The sequence below is a fragment of the Arvicola amphibius genome, chromosome 10 (genome assembly GCF_903992535.2).
Source record: "Arvicola amphibius chromosome 10, mArvAmp1.2, whole genome shotgun sequence".
Taxonomy (NCBI): domain Eukaryota; kingdom Metazoa; phylum Chordata; class Mammalia; order Rodentia; family Cricetidae; genus Arvicola; species Arvicola amphibius.
In genome coordinates, this window is record NC_052056.1 from 67,681,705 (window position 1) to 67,699,245 (window position 17,541).

Sequence of the window (17,541 nt, forward strand, 5' to 3'; positions counted from 1 at the left end):
ATCTTAAGTTTGAGACCTGCTCAAAAGCTTTATTATGAGTTTTAGAAACACAACAGAAGGTAACAGAAAAAGATTCCAATAAACATCGTAATGCCTCAGCCCAAGGGATCCCCCTCCCTCCTGGAAAAACAATAGAAAGCTCACAGACAAGCCCAGTTGGAGTTCCTGCCCAACCAGGGCAGGCTCTAAAGATACAAAATCTGCAGTAAGCATCTTTCCTTTGTAACACTTTGAGTCCCTTCAAAGATTCTCTCACTAGTGGCTGCGCCTTTGAGCAGCTGCGTCTCTGAGCCAAAGTGTCTTCAAGTCCTGTTTGTGAGGGCTGGATACATGTACACGCATGCACGCGCTCCCACACACACAAACACACACGGAAACACAACAAACACACGTGCTCCAACACAGATGGGGGTCTTATGGGTACACGGAGCGGTTTGGGGGGTTGGAATGTCTAAAGAAGACTTCAGACTGGGTCGGAGCTTCTCTCCGGGGCTCCGCAAGCTCATTCCTGAAGCAGGCTGAAAGGAGACTGCAGAGAGGAACCAGAGAAAGAGAATGAAGGCTTAGGACTCATGCATCCACATCAAATGAGCACAGAGCTACACCCTTCTACCTTCATGATCATAGTGCCGGCAGCACAGACCAGCTCAAACGCCGCTTCTCTCATTTCCTTTAAAATGCCTCCTTTAAGGCCATCCTGAACTTCTACTTCTCAAGAGTTATGTAAAGGAGAAACGAGGTAAGGCGGGGGCAGCTAATCAGCAGTATACATCAGAATCTTATTTTTAAAAATGCATTGTCCCAAGTCCTCCCTAAGAACTAGCTGGGGCCCAGTCGTGCCCATTTCTTAACATAAAGTGACTCATTTGAGGATTATGGTGACAGGCAGGTTCACTGTTTAGCACAGTGCTTGGCATGGGTCTACTGGACTCAATTAATTGACAAAGGGAATAGAGAGAAACAAGAATAAACTTTGATCCTCTGTAAAAATGTCACATACCCAATTATTATGCCTCATTACTGCCCTGTCTAGCCAAACTCTGAAGTCTGAAGAAATAGATCTTATCAGTGTGGGGGCTGCGTCATCATGCATCTGCAAAGAACTATTAATGAGCATTTTGTATGGGCCCAGATTGAGGTGGGTAAATACCTTAATCCTCTCCGTCACAAACTTGGCCTATAAATGCATATATCAAACTCATGAAAGCAACTTTTGCATAATTAAGAAATCAATTATGCCATAGGATGCCAAGAATAAGCTCTTTTATTTGGCTAAAGGTTGTGCAACCTGCTGAAGTGTTGGGAACTGTTTCCCAGACAGGATTTTCAAATCCTATTTGTTTAGTCCTTTCAAAGGAGCAAGGCCATTTTTCAATTCAATCCATGACCTAGTGTACCAGAGAGATTGGGATGTTTATAACAAAATATGCCAGAATATACATCAAAGATCCCGCTTGGAGACTTCTGTGTTTGGAAGCTGAAGCCTGGAGAATTTCTGATAGGGAAGCCTAGTGTAGTTGGCATGTACTGATCATATCAGTGTTCCAGTGAAGGCAAGACTAGATACACCCTGTGGGTTCAAACTTTCAGACTTAGAAGCAAGGCCAGCCCTACAGGGAGATATGCACAATTGGAGAAGTGATCTAATTGAATTTAATTAACCTCTGAGATTTCTCTCCATTAGTAATCTAGAGGTAAGAAACCTCTGTCTTGAAAAATACCATCATTCAGCTGTGAAGTTTGAAAGTAATACTGTGCTCACTATAAAAATTCAGATTTTTTATAGTTGTCAGGTTGAACAACATGAAATTATGAGGTTGTTTGCTGTTGCTGTTGTTTTCAAATCTACAGAGCTGGCAATTTTCAGCAAATGTTCTGAAAATGGGCGGCTTTATAACCTAACTTAGAAGTGTGGTTTTAATGATTTATATCAATTTGGATATCTGTGTTATTTACTTTTTCCTAAATTCATTAGTAATCTTGAGCATAATGTCTGCTTTTTAATACATGAAGCTGGGAGAAGGGCATTCCTGATTTAAAAAAAAAAAAAACAAGAAAAGAACAGAAAGGATAGGGCTTTAAATGGAAAGAGCAAGACTAAGGACCAAGCAGCCAGCAACCACGGCAACATGGGAAGGGATGCTCCCTGCAGCCTTAGCTGTTTTGTGGGCTTGCATGGTCTTCCCAGCCTTGGTGTGAGAGCTGGAACCAGTCTTGAAGAACCTGCTCACAAGTAGCATCCTCTGGCTTCTGTTTACTATGGAGCCACAATTATGACATCACTATAGAATGAGGGCATCTTAGAGTGTCACAGGGTATATTATAAGTTAATGGAATATTTTCCATAGAGAACAAAATACAGTTTTCCAGAAGGAAATGACAGCTAGGAAAAGTGTAAAGAAGCCATAGTGGTCTGAGAACAGCAGAGGACAGTGAGTGCCAGAGAAAAGCAAGTAAACAAACAAATAAACAAAAAGAAAACATGTCACATGGGGCTTTAATCTAAAAGTTAAGGCTTCCTAAAACAGGTATCAACAAAACAGCCTAGCATTATGAGCCAATGCCCATGGGACAGCAAGGGAGTGGAATTTAGTAAAAAATAATGGGCCCAATTTGTCCTTCATCAGATTTGAGATCTAGTAATCTATATTTGTACTACTGTGGGCAAGAAAATGGAAATATAATTTTATCTTTAACAGTGCAAAGCCCAAGCATGTCTATAATAACTTGAATCATAGCAACTCGGTTCAAAATCTGTTTTCCATACAGCCTATGATCATGAAGGTAACTATAAAGGGTTGAAAAAAAAGAAAGAAATGATAAATCCATGCACAAGTAAAAAGCAAGCAGAGAGAAAACATAGAATGGGAGGCTTAGGAAGCAATTAAACTGAAAATATTTTACTGCCACCTTGTAGGAAGTATATTCCTTTCCCACCAATTTTCATTCTACAAAAAAAAAAAAAAAAAAAAAAAAGATTCCTTACCAGCATTAAATCGGTACTACGTTTTAGAAAGGAAATTACAGGCTATTACAGGCACTTTCTAAGTTAATTTATTCTTTTTGAATGATTGTCAGGAAATTAGATTTCCAGTTTTTCTTTGTCTACTTATTCCTGTCTCCTGCTTTTGGAGATTCACATGAAAATAAAAGAGCTGGAAAATAAATCTCAGCTGAAGACTATAGCAACTGTAGGACCTACATGGATTCATGCCAATCATCAGGGAGACATGGATATATAATGGTATAAACATGTAATTGGACCAAACATCTGTATTTTGCAAAGCTCTCATTTTGCAATCTGTTAGCTCTCCATGCGCAAGCCATCACAGCTGTGAGAGACCAACTCAAAACCATGCACATGATTGTTTCCAACAAACACCCCGGGAGCTGTGCAGCATCTTTAGCTACTCCTGGAAAAGGATAAAAATAAGTCCCGAAAATCTTTTAGACCATTTTTGCTAGCACAACTTTATCATACATTTTCATCTCCGACAAAATAGATTGCCCCATAAAGACGAGATAATAAAACTTCCCTCAGGATCAGTACAAGGCGATCAATCAGCTACCAGCTACTTGGGAAAAATCCTCACACAGAGATACAAGGTCAGTATTTTCACCTATACAATGTAAACACAGATAGCATGAGCCCTTGACCAGAATCAAGCCACTTGAGTCAAAAAGTCTACAAAACAAAGATAGGTTATTTCCTTTCTCATCTAATCTATGCAGTCTTCTTTAATTTATACAATCCTGATCATTGCAAAGCTTTCTTAATATTACAACAGTGCTTTAGTTAGGAATTTACTATTTGATGCAAACTATCGGAAGGCAGAAGCCCTAATTCTTATTTCCATTTTAAAGTCACGTATTATAGTGTGCTTTACTAAAGGGATTATATCACCATGAGCACTTGTTATCTCAGTAGAAATGCTTTATTTGTCATAGAACAAAAGAGATCTATGGTGAAGGCTGCTGTCTGAAGCTGACTTCAGGACTTTTTGTGCTCGTTTCTTAACTCTCTAGAATACACATAATACATACACATAATTTCTGTTGTGATGTGCCCATCCAACAGAAATTCCACTTCAATGAACACAAAAAGATGAGGAGCCTATTCACCTGCAAGAGTGGTTGGCAAGCTCTCCAGCATGGCTCATGAGCTGCCAGTGGTTTTTACACTTTTAAACATGGAGGAAGTAGCAATTACAACATAAGAACATGGTATGAAATACAAGTTTCGGACTCCATAATAAGATATTCCTGTGACAGCCACCCTCATTCAGCTATGGTACCTACTGCTGTCCTCCCGACACAAGCACAGAACCAATCGGTTAAGATGCATAAAATACCTAACTCTCATGCTTCAGAAGAAGAGAATGCTTACTAGTCCCTGAACTAGATGGTTCTTTCTTCATTAGCGAGAAAAACAATGTCTGGAGCTGACGACTCAGAACTAGTTCAACACAACACATTATTATATAATACAATCCTCATCCTACTGGTGTTGGCTGAGCTAAATGTTTTGAGAATGAAATGGAAGCAATTCTCAGAGGAAGGCACTCTTAGTTATTCCTCTGCTGTCTACTGTGTTTCAGCGGTGCATTCCTTTGATGCCCTTTGCATGTTTTTAAGCGAACTAAATGGAATCTATACGTGATTATCTTAACATCCACTGATGTCAGATATCCAAAAGAATACATATTGTTGCCAGTGAGGATTTTGTGTGTTCTGATTTTCCTGTAGAGTATTCTGTATCTCAAAGAAATCACTTGACCGAATTTTATGTCTGGCCTTCAGAACAAATGATAGTTATGAACTGTAAAACGTCCACGTGAGATGCGATAGTCAAAAGGGTCTTACATTATCAACAGCTTTCAGCTGAGAAGGGGGCATGCTCATTTCCCAAGCTTCTGCTGTTCCCCACTCAGAAGTCGGCTATGGTTTTTAGAGATGGATCTAGACCCCCTAGCAGCATTTATATTGCTTAAGTGCTTCCTTTTTTATCTTATGTAAAAGTAGTCAATAATGTCAGAAAAGAACTAGTATTTCTTGCTCACTTACATTTCTATTTTAAAGATCTTCTATGGTCAAACCATATGACTATTAGACTAAATTATCAATGTAGCTTAAAAAGAATAGTAAACAAACCTTTTTTCCTCAGTCAAGGTACTTTTTGATACCTCTTCATTTTGTCCTGAAAGGTTGAGTGTTTAAAATTCCTCCAGTAGATTGAAAATATAGTATAGACATTTATCTACCGAGACTCTGTGGCAACACCTGCACTAATATGCAGTGTATTAAACTCACAAGGGACAGTACTTAAGCACCCAAAGATAGCTATAAGCAGAGCTCTGATTGGCCAATCTCCTATTCTTTCAGAAGAGCTATTTTCTTCTTGTTAGTAACAAAAAAATTAACACTAAAGGTCTGAGTGGAAAGGTGAAACTTAACACATAAGTAGACTGTATGCATATGCTAATAAGGTTGCCAAACCTTTCCCATTTATTTGAAAATGTATTACTGGAAGATAGTTCAGAACAAAGATGCTAAAACATAGAAACTTGATATGACTCTGTCCTGCGCTGAGACATCCCTCCAGGAACAGGGCTAGGTCTCAGAACCCTAGTTAACACAGCAGGCAAACAGTTCACCTCCTTATCCGAAAACCTCCTCGGTCCTCTTTATCTATAGTGGTACCCCAAAAGGGATTGCATGTATCTTAGGAGATACACATGCCAATCCTCTGTGATGAGGGAAGGGTTTTGAAAATGATAAGCTGTTAGAACAGAGTATTAGTAAGTGTTATCATGAGCTGGGAGCTTGTAATAGAACACAAGCGAAAACTCCAGATGTTACACGGCACACAGAACGAGGCCAAACCAGCTCGTCTAAACTCTTATGGACCACACAGTGTCAGCGTCAGCTTCTGCCATTAGCCTGCCACTGATGCGAACAGCCGACAGTCCCCCTTGCTCATGCCTTCCGCAAGGACGGTGGCACACTCACTGTTTCTGGAGTAAGTGCTGGTGCTGCTGCTGCTGCTGCTGCCTGTAAGTTTCGATCGTGTGCTGCGGGAGGTACTGCATGAGCTCCAGGGACTCCTTGATCTTCAGCAGCATTTCGTAAGTCTCACGGCCTCTCACCTAGACAGAACCCAGAAAACGGGGAGGATAAAGAGCTGCAGACCAGGCAAAACTCAGTCGCATCTCACTATTTGCGGATTGTGTACTGGTAAATACATCTCCTCACTAACACGTATTTGCAACCTGAAAACCTGTATAGCTGTCACTTTTCAGCCAGTTAGAGACACACACAGGGACAGATGAGCTAAGTCCTGTATACAAGTTCCCAGCTGAAGGTGAGCAAGAAGAGGCTATGCGCCTGTCTATGCCTTCATGCTGGGAACTAGCGTTCTTTCCCCAGCCTACTTATGCCCATCTGATTCATATTTTTGTGTTTTCTGTGAATGACCTTGTTTTAACTGAGGACAAGGCTGGGCTAGAGTGAAGGCAGCAGCCTACTTGGAGAACCCCCGGGGCCCTGGGAGTGAATGTCAGCTGCATTCTAGACCTATGCGCGTATCTGCCCCACCGTCATTGACCTGAGCACAAACGACAGATGTGCCCAGTTTCTCCTCGGCTGTTATTAGCCTGCTCTCGTCTCTTCTTTCCCTGACTTTAGGGCTGCTCTTCTCCCCACATTTGCTCCTTCACGTGTGTTTCTTCAGCCTTGCTCTACTAAGAACTTCATTACCTTGGAAGTGCTAGGTACTCAGTTTAAGGTAAATGTTTGGAAGGCAAACATTCATCCTTTCTTATAATTGCTTGAGAACTGGCCTATTGGCCACTCAACTTGAATTGATTCCATGGCCTTTCTCATCGTGTTAAGTTGATTTTTGTCAAACTGTTCACTACTTTAGATCCAACTCATCACAGTAGCTCCTTCATGATGGCACACTGGGATTTCCATGAAATATTAGTATAGTATAGGTGTAATGTTTCACCTGGAGGGAAAACATCCACATTCTATCTGTAGCCTTAGAAGCAAGACTGGAAACCTCAGCTGACTGCCTGTCAGATTTCTCTGAGAGCCAGGGCTGGGAAGACTGGGGAGGTGACATGCACACCGGAATGAACCTGCTGAGCGACTTATACTCTAATCCCAGGGTGGTAGCTCAGTCATTGCTCCTGGCACTGTCACCTGTGTCAGTTACAAAGTTTAAGAAGAACAGTAATAGCCACCGTAGGTAGTAAGAACCCAATGAATGCTAGCCATAACCTAATGACGTGATCTCATTAGTGATGGATAGTCATGTAGAAAGGATGGATAGTCTTACATAAGAACTGGGTCAAGCCTTCTGTCTCTTCACAAGGCTTCTGCTTTGCTTGGCTTTGTTTATAACATTCCCTAAAGGAAAACAAAGGTTCCCTGCACATAGAAATGGTGAATGTTTAGAGACATGGACATGCAGATTGCTGTGAGTTGATTGTTACATATGATAAACATGTATCAAATGACCCTAGTGTACCCTGAATATGGAACAGTTGGTGGCTGCATTATCAACTTTGTGAATTGCTTTTGACAAAAATTCAGGAATGGCAATGCTCTGTCACAAATAAAGATATGTGAATTAAATATTTGATTGCAAATGTCCTGTTATGGGGGTGGCTTTGTTAGAATGGGAGAGCGATGAAGTAGAACTCACAATATGAATATATTCTAAGGGAAAGGATCGCGTCATGATTTAAAAAGGAAAAGATCTTTGCTTTATTTGATACCTCCTTCTGCCACTATGATTGAATGTGTTTCCCTTCTCTACATTTCATGTGTTTTACTCCGAAATTCCCAAGTGGTGGTGTTGGGTGATGGGGCCCTTGGCATGCTGTTTAGGTTGCGAAGGTCGAGATTGGTGGATGTGATTAGTGGCCCTGTAAATGATTTCTCAGAGAGCTATGCAGCTTTCTATCCTGTGAAAGAGAATATGCAGAAGACGGCAGCATCTCAGAAGAGGGTCCTCCCCAGAACCTAATCAAGGGCAAGTTGACCTTGGCCTCAGACTTCCAACCTTCAGCCGAAGCACCGGGAGAAATCCATGGCGGTTGTTCACACGCTACATCATCTAAGTCCCCGTTGTTCTTATTCCAGGTGAGGGAGGGTTCTCTCCCTCTTTCCCCGAGGAACTGGGTGAGGACTGTCTAAGATATGCACGCTGAAGGAAGGGGAAATGAAGCGACTTGACAATTCAAGGTGACTCACCGGTAGGTAGAGCAGTTCATCATCTGGGGATCTTCGTTTCTTGATGGAAGTCATCTGGATGCCGTGTGTATTCTGGCGAAAAGCTGGAGGAAGAAGTACATAAGCTTCATTCTGAGAATGTATAAGTGTGGATGCATTGAATCTGATCTCTAAGGATATGTACAAAATAGAAACTGCCTAGCAACATGGAAGATGAGGGATGTCTGTCCTAAGTACCCATCAATTGATGCTAGTTGCTTTTACATAAAGTAAGAAGGTGGGAGAAAGATAGAAAACACAATAGAGAAGGCAAACCCAGGATGCTCTCGTGGGAGGTGGAGGGCATTCAGAGTATGTGCTCCCTACATTAGTCTCTGAAAGGTTGTTAAGAAAAAGGAAATGCTGTTTTCGTTTTTTGTTTCTTAAAATTTTTATGGTTCAGATCATGCATCTCCTAAAGAGTTATAAGTGCATGTTACAGGAACTGTGTTGGCCATAGTAAAATGGGGGAATCAACGAGTGAGAAATCACTAAGGTTTTTAACCTAGCATCTCTAATCAGCTAGGATCCAGGGTGTGAAAATGATCTTTCCATCAAAGCTCAGCTATTCTGTTCTTACTATAAACCACTAAATTGTTGGTAAGTAGAGTCCCCAAGATAGGCTGCGCTATTGCTCCATGCTAGCTGCAGGCGCAAGAGCAGTTAGAATGGGAATATGTATATATGGCACATTTGAGTTATTTGAGGAGTTGTCATGGGGACTGAGGGAATCTAGCAGAAAAACATATCACGCTCAGAAGTTGGAAGTTAGTGGTGATGGGTTCTCCTGTGAAGAACAGATCAAGTTTTAATCCATCTAAATACTAATAGGTAGTAAGATTAAGCCCTCCTCAAGCTGGGCGGTGGTGGCACATGCCTTTAATTTCAGCACTCGGGAGGCAGAGGCAGGTGGATCTCTGTGAGTTCGAGGCCAGCCTGGTCTATAAGAGGAGCTAGTTCCAGGACAGGCTTCATATCTACAGAGAAACCCTGCCTGAAAAAAAAATACTGTGGTACTGTGATATATTTTAAAATAGGCATAGCTGTTTATTCCTGGAATTCCAGAACATAGACTACTGAACGGGGGAAGAGTTGATGTGAGTTCAAAGCCAGCCTGGTACATATAGAGATTTCCAGGGGCACAGAGTAGAATCTCTCTTTAAGAAACCCAAACTAACTTGGTGAGCTGCCATTGGATTGACATTTATACAAAGTGCTTTCTAGAACAGCATTTCTCTATACGTCAGCGGTACATGTGAACAATGGTTTGCAGATATTGTCCGCTGGCCATCAGGACATCTCAGTGGAGGTGACTGAGATGAAGGCACACCCCAGCACAGGTCACGTGAAGCCCTTCTAATGATGGCAGCACTTCTGCTTTCAAAATTGTGTACTGCAGGATTCTTGAAATATCCCAATAAAAAATAGAATTAATTAGAATCCAAATTTAGTAACAAATGTTAAGGTGGCTGAGGCCCCATTCTGGTCAATATGTGCTGTCTAGGCTCAGTGGGACCACATTTGTACATCCCTGGACTGTGCTTAAGGAAATACATTTGCGAACGGTGCTGTTCCTTAGAGCCCCAAGGAAAACAGGTACCACTTTAATCCCGTGCTTAATAACTGAAAGAGAAATCGACACCTGCAGCTTTAGGTAACATTCGACCCAGGTGGATGGCTTACAAAACACAGATCGCTGGGACATCAAAAACAGCAAGTCTAGAGCCCGAGCATGTTCCCAGTTTCCAGGTGTTGTTGATGCTACTGGAGTGGACATCAGATTCCAAGTAATCTCCCGCTAAGATCTCCAAGCAACAGTTGTAGTTTAAGCAACGGGTAGAGTACCCTAGGGTAGGTCCGGTGGGATGCTATTTTCTTTGAGAGCTCAGGTCACACTCGCTCATAAAGCTTACAGCTTTCCTCACATGGCCTTCCTAATCTTATTTGTAGAGTCCCACATCTGGAGAAGACTTGACCTGCCCCATCTGGCCACTACATCTACTTACGGCGCTTCGTACCATCACCGTTCTTTGCGCTGTCCGAAACTTGCTGTTTTCGGATGCTGTCTTCATCGGCTTTCCTGTCTCTTCCAGGGCAAGCGCAGATCCGGGCCTCGAAGCATCGTCGGCCCAGAACTTGCCCACTAGGAATTAGAGAAGAACAACAGGTTAAAGTTACAGGTATCTTTTCCCTGACGTCGGCCCTCATACGTGTGCCCTCACGCCCTTCAGCATGGCTGCTCAGAGCAAGCGCCCAGAAGCACCTGGCAGAACACAGAACCGTGTACATGCCACAAGCAATACAAATAAAGAACATTCCATTCGCTTTGCAAAGACCCTCTGAGCCATTAGCTGAACAGCTGTATTTAGCTACATATTTTGAAGGAAACTTGAGTTAAGCCAGGGGATGTCCCAGGATAAAATCACCTCAGGCATCTCAGACTTCTCAAGGAAACCAGTAAATGCCTTGGGGGCCACTTGAAAACAAACACTGTCTATCAGAAACAATTCCAGTCAGATGTCAAGTATTCAGGTCTGAAGTGACTTGCAAGGCCCCTTGGCTCCCAGCCCCCTTCCCTGACCCACCCTTCTCTGCCTCCACTTTCTCAGATCTTTTAGTGTTTACAGTGGATTTATAGGACAAAGCACCAAATCTGGGGCAGGGGAGGGGGTATGCAGAGGTAGTGAGAGGGCTCAGGATTCTCCTTCACCGTCGGGTGGACAGTCCCACACACGGCACTTACTCTCTTGTCTCCAAAGTAACAATGATTAAAATTGGACGGCGGTTCATTCCTCCGACACAGCTGCTGTTGCACATGAAATTGTACAGGACTGTGGTGAACTCGGTGCCAACCTGGGCAGGAGGAAAAGAAAAGTGTATGTCCATATGTGATGTAACTTGCGCCAACGATGGTGTGAATTGACGCTTTTGCATCTCAGCTCGGCCCCCTTTTGGAAGAACTCTTGTTCCTAGCGGCTTGTTTCTATCTCAGAAAGGATATTGTATAATGCACTGGAGAGCCCTCTATGCCTTGCTTTCAAGAGACCTTCACACTAATGTTCCCAACACTGGAACAACAGATGGATTCATTATACCGGATCATTGCTTGTCGACCCTGCTCTTTTGCAAGCTAATTCAAATTACTCACTTCAGTCTATAACACAGACATCTCTGGGAAAGGCGAGCTTTTTTTTTTTTTTTTTTTTTTTTAAATGCCCAAAATAGCAGCAATAATTCAAGCATATTTTCATTGTGAAGATAAAATAATATTACCTAAGTTTGGATGTACATCTTCATGAAGGACATCCTAGTGCTAAAACACCCCAGGAATTGAATCATCTAAATCGCTCAATTACGCTTAAGGCGAATCAAGCCCACAGAGTCACATAGTATGTGAGTCAAGCCCAGCTCCCGGCTTTGTTCCTCCTGTAGTCTAGCTACTACTACATGCTTTCCACCGCTCCATTCTGCTTCACACACACATTCATAAATGTTCCATCTGTTCAGGGAAACCAGCTAAACAATGTACCGTAGCTTCACCCATTTACAGTCTACTATAAAACACACACACACACACACACACACACACACACACACACACACACACAGCATTTGTTTGCATCCACTACCAGTTCCCTGCCATCCAGCTAACACTACAAAACCAACCTTGAGCTGTGAGGCAGGCAGCACGGGCAGAACCCTACTAGCCAGGAAATTCAGTGCGCACCCACGGTTTTAAAGAGATGTATTCAATTTTATTTTATGCATTTTGTCTGCATGATGCATTTGTGGCATGTGTGTCTGGTGCCCCATCAGCCAGAGAGGGCGCTTGATCCTCTGGAACTGGAGTTCCAGGCAGATGTGAGGAACCCTGTGTATTTGGTGGGGAAGGAGTTGGAAACTGACTTGCCTTTGGAAAAGCAGCAAGTGCTCTTAATGGCTGAGCCTTCTCCCCAGTTTAGGATTTTGAAAGGGGTGACATGGGAACAAGATATATTAAAAGAATGTTTTGGAAGTATTTGGTGGCAAGGGTGAACACAGTGATAAACGCTAAATCCCGCATGTTACCAAATGTGTGGTATTCCTCTGCCCTGCTTTGCTTGTTTACCTGGGGCGGCTCATAAGGGACCAGCACACTTTGCCTTCCTGTGATAGGATCTTCCACATACTGGGCATGGCTGTTCCCTTCTACTCTAATCAAGTGACTAGGAGGGGCAATCTGTCCTGTAAGTCAGAGAAAGACAAAATAGTTAGTTTACAGACCTAATAATAATAAAGACTATGAAATGAACTGTCATAGAGAGAATGATAGCAGTGACCAAGGAAACCCTCTGTGTCATAAAGGACAGACCTTGTTGCAGGTGCCTACCATGGATGACACCTAACACTTTACACCAACACAGAGTTTTGTGATGATCAATGTCTAGGGACGGTTCTATGTTCTGCAACTAAAGATTAACTATCCAAGCTTTCCTAGAACCGTATGCCACATCTCTGATTTTATCCATTGCATAGAATTTTCCTAGGGAAATGGAAAATAAACAAACAAAGAAGTTCAGCCTAAGCCTTTAACTGGTAAAAAAAAAAAAAAATACAAAATGAGAAGTAGAAGAAATTAGCCGAGCAGATGGCTCAGTGAAGGAGCACATGCCTCCTACTTGCAAGGCCCTGGGTTTGAGCCCCACTGCTTCAAACAAAGCAGGTCCAACACTAGAAGGTGGTGAGCACTGCCGAACTCTATTTTTTCTCCTATCCATCTTTAGACCTGGATTTAGTCATAAAGCTAAGAAACTTTCTGGCTCTACTGCGTTGAAAGAGTCCCAGGTTGGAGACAAGAAAAGGGAGCGGGTTTTACAAAAAGTCCAAGCAAAGCTATAAAATTGAGATGTCTGGCAATGCTCCAAAAGAAAGTGTTCTGAGAGGGACCATAAAGCAATCTTTACCCTTGAGGTATCAAGTTCCAGTCTACAAAAACTATTCAACAAAAGTAAAAAGCTAAGAATATCAACATATTCTCTGCAGCACTGGCTATTTCAACAATATTATGCTGAAAATGAAGGAAACCTCCAAAATATTGTTGTTTTGATGGAACACTGGTATTTAGGCAAACTGAGGGTTAAGCCTGCATGTATAGGATATTTTTATGGTATATTATTAATCACAAAGCAAGACACAAAAATATGGATAAGGCAGCCATTTAGACAAAACTAGAAATTATTGTATAAAAATCAGCCTGGATATTGGCTGTATTTTCTCCTAAATATTTATTCAGGCTCTTTCTTCTTCTATGAATTTTTTCTGCAATCCCTTCTGTGCCCCATGTTCACACATTCCAGCTGCCTTCCAACCTGTATACTTGCAATGCTTTCTGTGAAGTCTTCTAAACCCCAGCCCCCCTGCACTCCCAGCCCCCAGAGGATTCCTTTATACTTCCGGCACTCTTTGCTTTCATTGCCCCTCATGGACCCATAATGCCAGATCTATGTGAACCCTTGGGAATACTCACCACTTCTATAACATTCTGGTTAGATTTGGGGCTCCAAAGATGGATATACATTACACATGGGCACCGAACTTAAAGGGAGCCCCCAAGACCCCTCCTGGAAACCTGTCTTTTTTTCCACTATCCATTTGTTTTGCATCTTTTATTTATTTATTTTTCTAACCTACTGTTTCCCTCCTCAATTTTTACTCTTCTTTCTTCTTTTACCTTTTCATTTGTTCATGATACCAGCTCTTTTACGTTTCTTCTTCCAGTCTTCCTTGCCTTCAGTTTCTCTAAACTTGAAATATCACTCAGGGAAAGACACCCAAGTCAAAGGATATGAGAGCCACAACAACTACCATGCTATTATGTTCCTATTTTCTCATACAGACAAATAAATTATTAAGTAGTTCAATTACTGTGAAAGTTACAATTTATCAATATTCTTCATCTGAAATCAGAAGCAGCACCTTTACCATCAAGGAGCCTGACTGGACAGGAACAGAATCCAGGGCCCCACTGTTCTTACCCTCGTTGAACTCGCGGCTCAGCTCGTGGTTGGGGCACCGCTTCACGACCTCAGTGACATGCTCGGCTTTCTTGTAGACAGGCATGGCACGGATGACAGCGCCCTGTGGGGGTGGCGTCATCACCTTGATCTGGATGGGGCATGTCTTTGCAATTTGACAGTACAGCTTCTTCAGTTCCGTGGAATACTGCTTAGAGAGGAGAGGGGCCCACAGGTGGAAGGGAGAGAGAACCGGTAGGAGATGTTACTTCAGATCAGAACAAGCAAACCACAGTCGTTTGTGTAGCCACGTGCTAGGCTCTCACTATCACAAGCGTGGCATGGGGTAACTTTGTAATAGGAAGCTACATTTAATCAGTATCCATAATTAAAGCGATAATTTTTGCTACTTTAAATAAAATTTCGTTTCCAAAACATAGTGCATTTATACTGTTGTTTCTTTAGTGCTTTCTCTGTTTCTCTGTCTCTCTCTTTCTCAGGTGTTTTTTTTTTTTCTTTTTCTTTAAACAAGGTCTCACTATATAGCACTGACTGGCTAGCTTGGAACTCAACAGATATCTGCCTGTCTCTGCCTCCCAGGGACTGGGAATAAGAGCCTATACCACAATGCCTGGCTCTCCACCACCCAAAAAAAAAAAAAAAACCCCACACCCACCCATCTTTGGTTGAGGAAATTAAAGTTCCCAGGGGTTTAAAAAGTATTATGACTTTTTCAAAAGGCCCAAGGTATTGGTAATTAATAGCCTCTGGGAGAGGGAGGGTCAGTTTTTTTTAAGCATATGGCCTCTGATAGGTGGGCCAAACTCCAGAGTAGGCACCACACTCGAGTGTTTGGGAGTTCCAATTGGACCCCATGGGTTTGAAAGGGAGAGAGAAATAGCTCAGGAAGTTGGGTGGGTAGGAAGAAAGAGTTGATCTGGGAGGACTTGGGGAAGGGTGAGCAAATATGGTTAAAACATTTGTATGAATTTCTAGGATAAAAATCTTAACCACAGTAACACCATGAACAACTTCACTGGTTACCAGAGATAAACAGGAAAAAAAATGTTTCAAGCTTTATGGTTGGCAGACTATAATATACCTTATAAGAGATTAATAGGAATTAGTATTTGTGGAACTTGGTTTTAAGTCTGGCAATACTGAAAAGATTTTGTCTGAGATCCGTAGCTAAAACAAGAGCTACAAGAGCTCCCCCCAACCCCGAGTTCTATCCTTATTGTCTGGTTCTGCAGTGAAAGAGACAACACACAGAATGCAGCAGGAAGCATTTGATCGTCTCACTCAAATGGCCAGCCTAATAGGAAGCAGCTAGTCAGGGCTCTAGCGGGAACCCATGCAGCCATGCAGAACTGTCCAGTAACGAGTGAGAGGACTTTTCCTTCCTACTCATTTTCTTCGAGGAGAATGCATGCCCTGGTGATGAGCAGGCTTAGAACTTATGATTTAAAAGGCTGAAGACTTAAGGGGACAAAGTCCTACCTGTATCACCTCCTCTAGCTACCTCTGACTCAGAATAAAAATTGCTCTTTCTAGTCCTAACTCCATGTTAAACTTTATCGTCCCAGCTCCCTGGGTCAGTGCCTTCTCGTTGCCTTCCGACTGACTCCAATGCTGAGGTAAAACCACCCAGGCACTAGAAATCCGGGCCAAGAGTGGGCACCTAGTAACACAGATCCAAACAGAGGGTAAACACTGAAAGTGGCAGACCTACCCTGGCAGCATCTTCCTCCCTGGGAGAAAGGACAGAACAGCAGTCAGAATGACAAAGGACTTCCTTTTGATAGGACTCACCATGACTATGACTAATGAGACAACACCTACCAAAAAGAAGAAGAAAGAGGAGGAGGAGAAGGAGGAGGAGGAGGAAGAGGAGGAGGAGGAGGAGGAGAAGGAGGAGGAGGAGGAGGAGGAGGAGGAGGACGAGGAGGAGGAGGAGGAGGAGGAGAAGGAGGAGAAGGAGAAGAAGGAGAAGAAGAAGAAGGACGAGAAGAAGAAGAAGAAGAAGAAGAAGAAGAAGAAGAAGGAGAAGAAGGAGAAGAAGAAGAAGAAGAAGAAGAAGAAGAAGAAGAAGAAGAAGAAGAAGAAGAAGAAGAAGAAGAAGAAGAAGAAGAAGAAGATTTAAATGGCTTTATCACTTTCTTTTGACACAGAATATTTATTAAAGTAATACTTCATTTTCTTCCAAGCATATGAAGCTCTCAGTTATAATTTCCTAGTGCTAAAATGGTATCGCAAAATCAGTCCTCTGTGTCCACAGGCCAAGGGATTGAAAACAGTCAAAAGGTTTTACATAGCTTGAAGAAAAGGAAGCATGCCAAAAATCAACCATGGAAGTAACTTTCTTCTTTAAAATACTGAACAAAAAGTAGATGAATAATTTTTGTTCCTGTGTTCTTAATTTTATTTACTTTTATTTCATGGGCATTGGTGTTTTGCCTGCACACATGTCTGTGTAAGAGCGTTGAATTCCCTGGAACTGAAGTTAGAAACGGTTGTGAGCTACAGTTTGAGCCTAGGTTCTCTGAAAGAAACCTTAACCACTGAGCCATCTCTCTAGCCCATGCTTTCGTGTTCTTAAATGACGACTGTGCAGACACGTTGTTTTAGGGCGTATTAATAGCTCAACTTCATGGAAAGCTCCAACGAAATCAACAGAACTATTTGTGTTTCAGCTACAAGAAATATTTTATATAATCCTTCCCCATATTTTGGAAAACAAACGGAGCCTTAGGACACTTGACTAAAGATCAGTCTGTTGGCTAACAACTGAAGGCAACCACGGTCTCTGTGCAAGCAGAGAAGGATTATAAGAAAAAGAAGAATAAATGTTCAGAAAGAACAGGACTGGTTCCTAAAAGTGACTATCCACGGTAGTAATTAATATACTATAAACGAAGCTGCGAAGACTAACATAACCAAGAAAGTGTAGGTGCAGGTGAGTAGCTCGGCTGACATAATGATTGCCTAGTTTAACTCCCCAGCACCACAGAAACTGGAAGCCATCTTTGACTACACGAGGAGTTTAGGGGTAGCCTGGGATACAGGAAACAACTGGTTCACAAAAAGAAAAGAGTAAGTTGAGGCTTCATCAAGCACGGACCCTTACTCATCCTCAGGGAGGTAAGTAGGCAGTCTAGCTTCCGACTTTAAATAATGAGCGCTGTCAATAGAAAGGGAATCTTCTCACAAGACTATGAGGAAGAGGTTGCCTCTTATCGGAACACCCCACCCCCACCCCTGGGGCCAGAGG

The 17,541-nt window shown here is 42.3% G+C and overlaps 1 protein-coding gene across 6 annotated transcripts in view; it reads right to left on the reverse strand.

The window, feature by feature from the left end:
- Positions 1 to 17,541, reverse strand: part of Tp63 (tumor protein p63) — a 202,726-nt gene that overhangs the window by 12,821 nt on the left and 172,364 nt on the right. For 2 of the 6 annotated variants that reach the window (XM_038345216.1, XM_038345220.1), the window contains 6 exons: positions 14,292 to 14,478; positions 12,386 to 12,501; positions 11,021 to 11,130; positions 10,296 to 10,420; positions 8,260 to 8,342; positions 6,010 to 6,146 (listed from right to left, as the gene is read on the reverse strand). In XM_038345216.1, the coding sequence (XP_038201144.1) occupies positions 6,010 to 6,146; positions 8,260 to 8,342; positions 10,296 to 10,420; positions 11,021 to 11,130; positions 12,386 to 12,501; positions 14,292 to 14,478 (758 nt within the window). Of the gene's footprint in view, positions 1 to 414; positions 530 to 6,009; positions 6,147 to 8,259; positions 8,343 to 10,283; positions 10,421 to 11,020; positions 11,131 to 12,385; positions 12,502 to 14,291; positions 14,479 to 17,541 lie in introns of those variants that run through there. The other 4 variants (XM_038345215.1, XM_038345217.1, XM_038345219.1 and 1 more) reach the window with 3 other exon arrangements.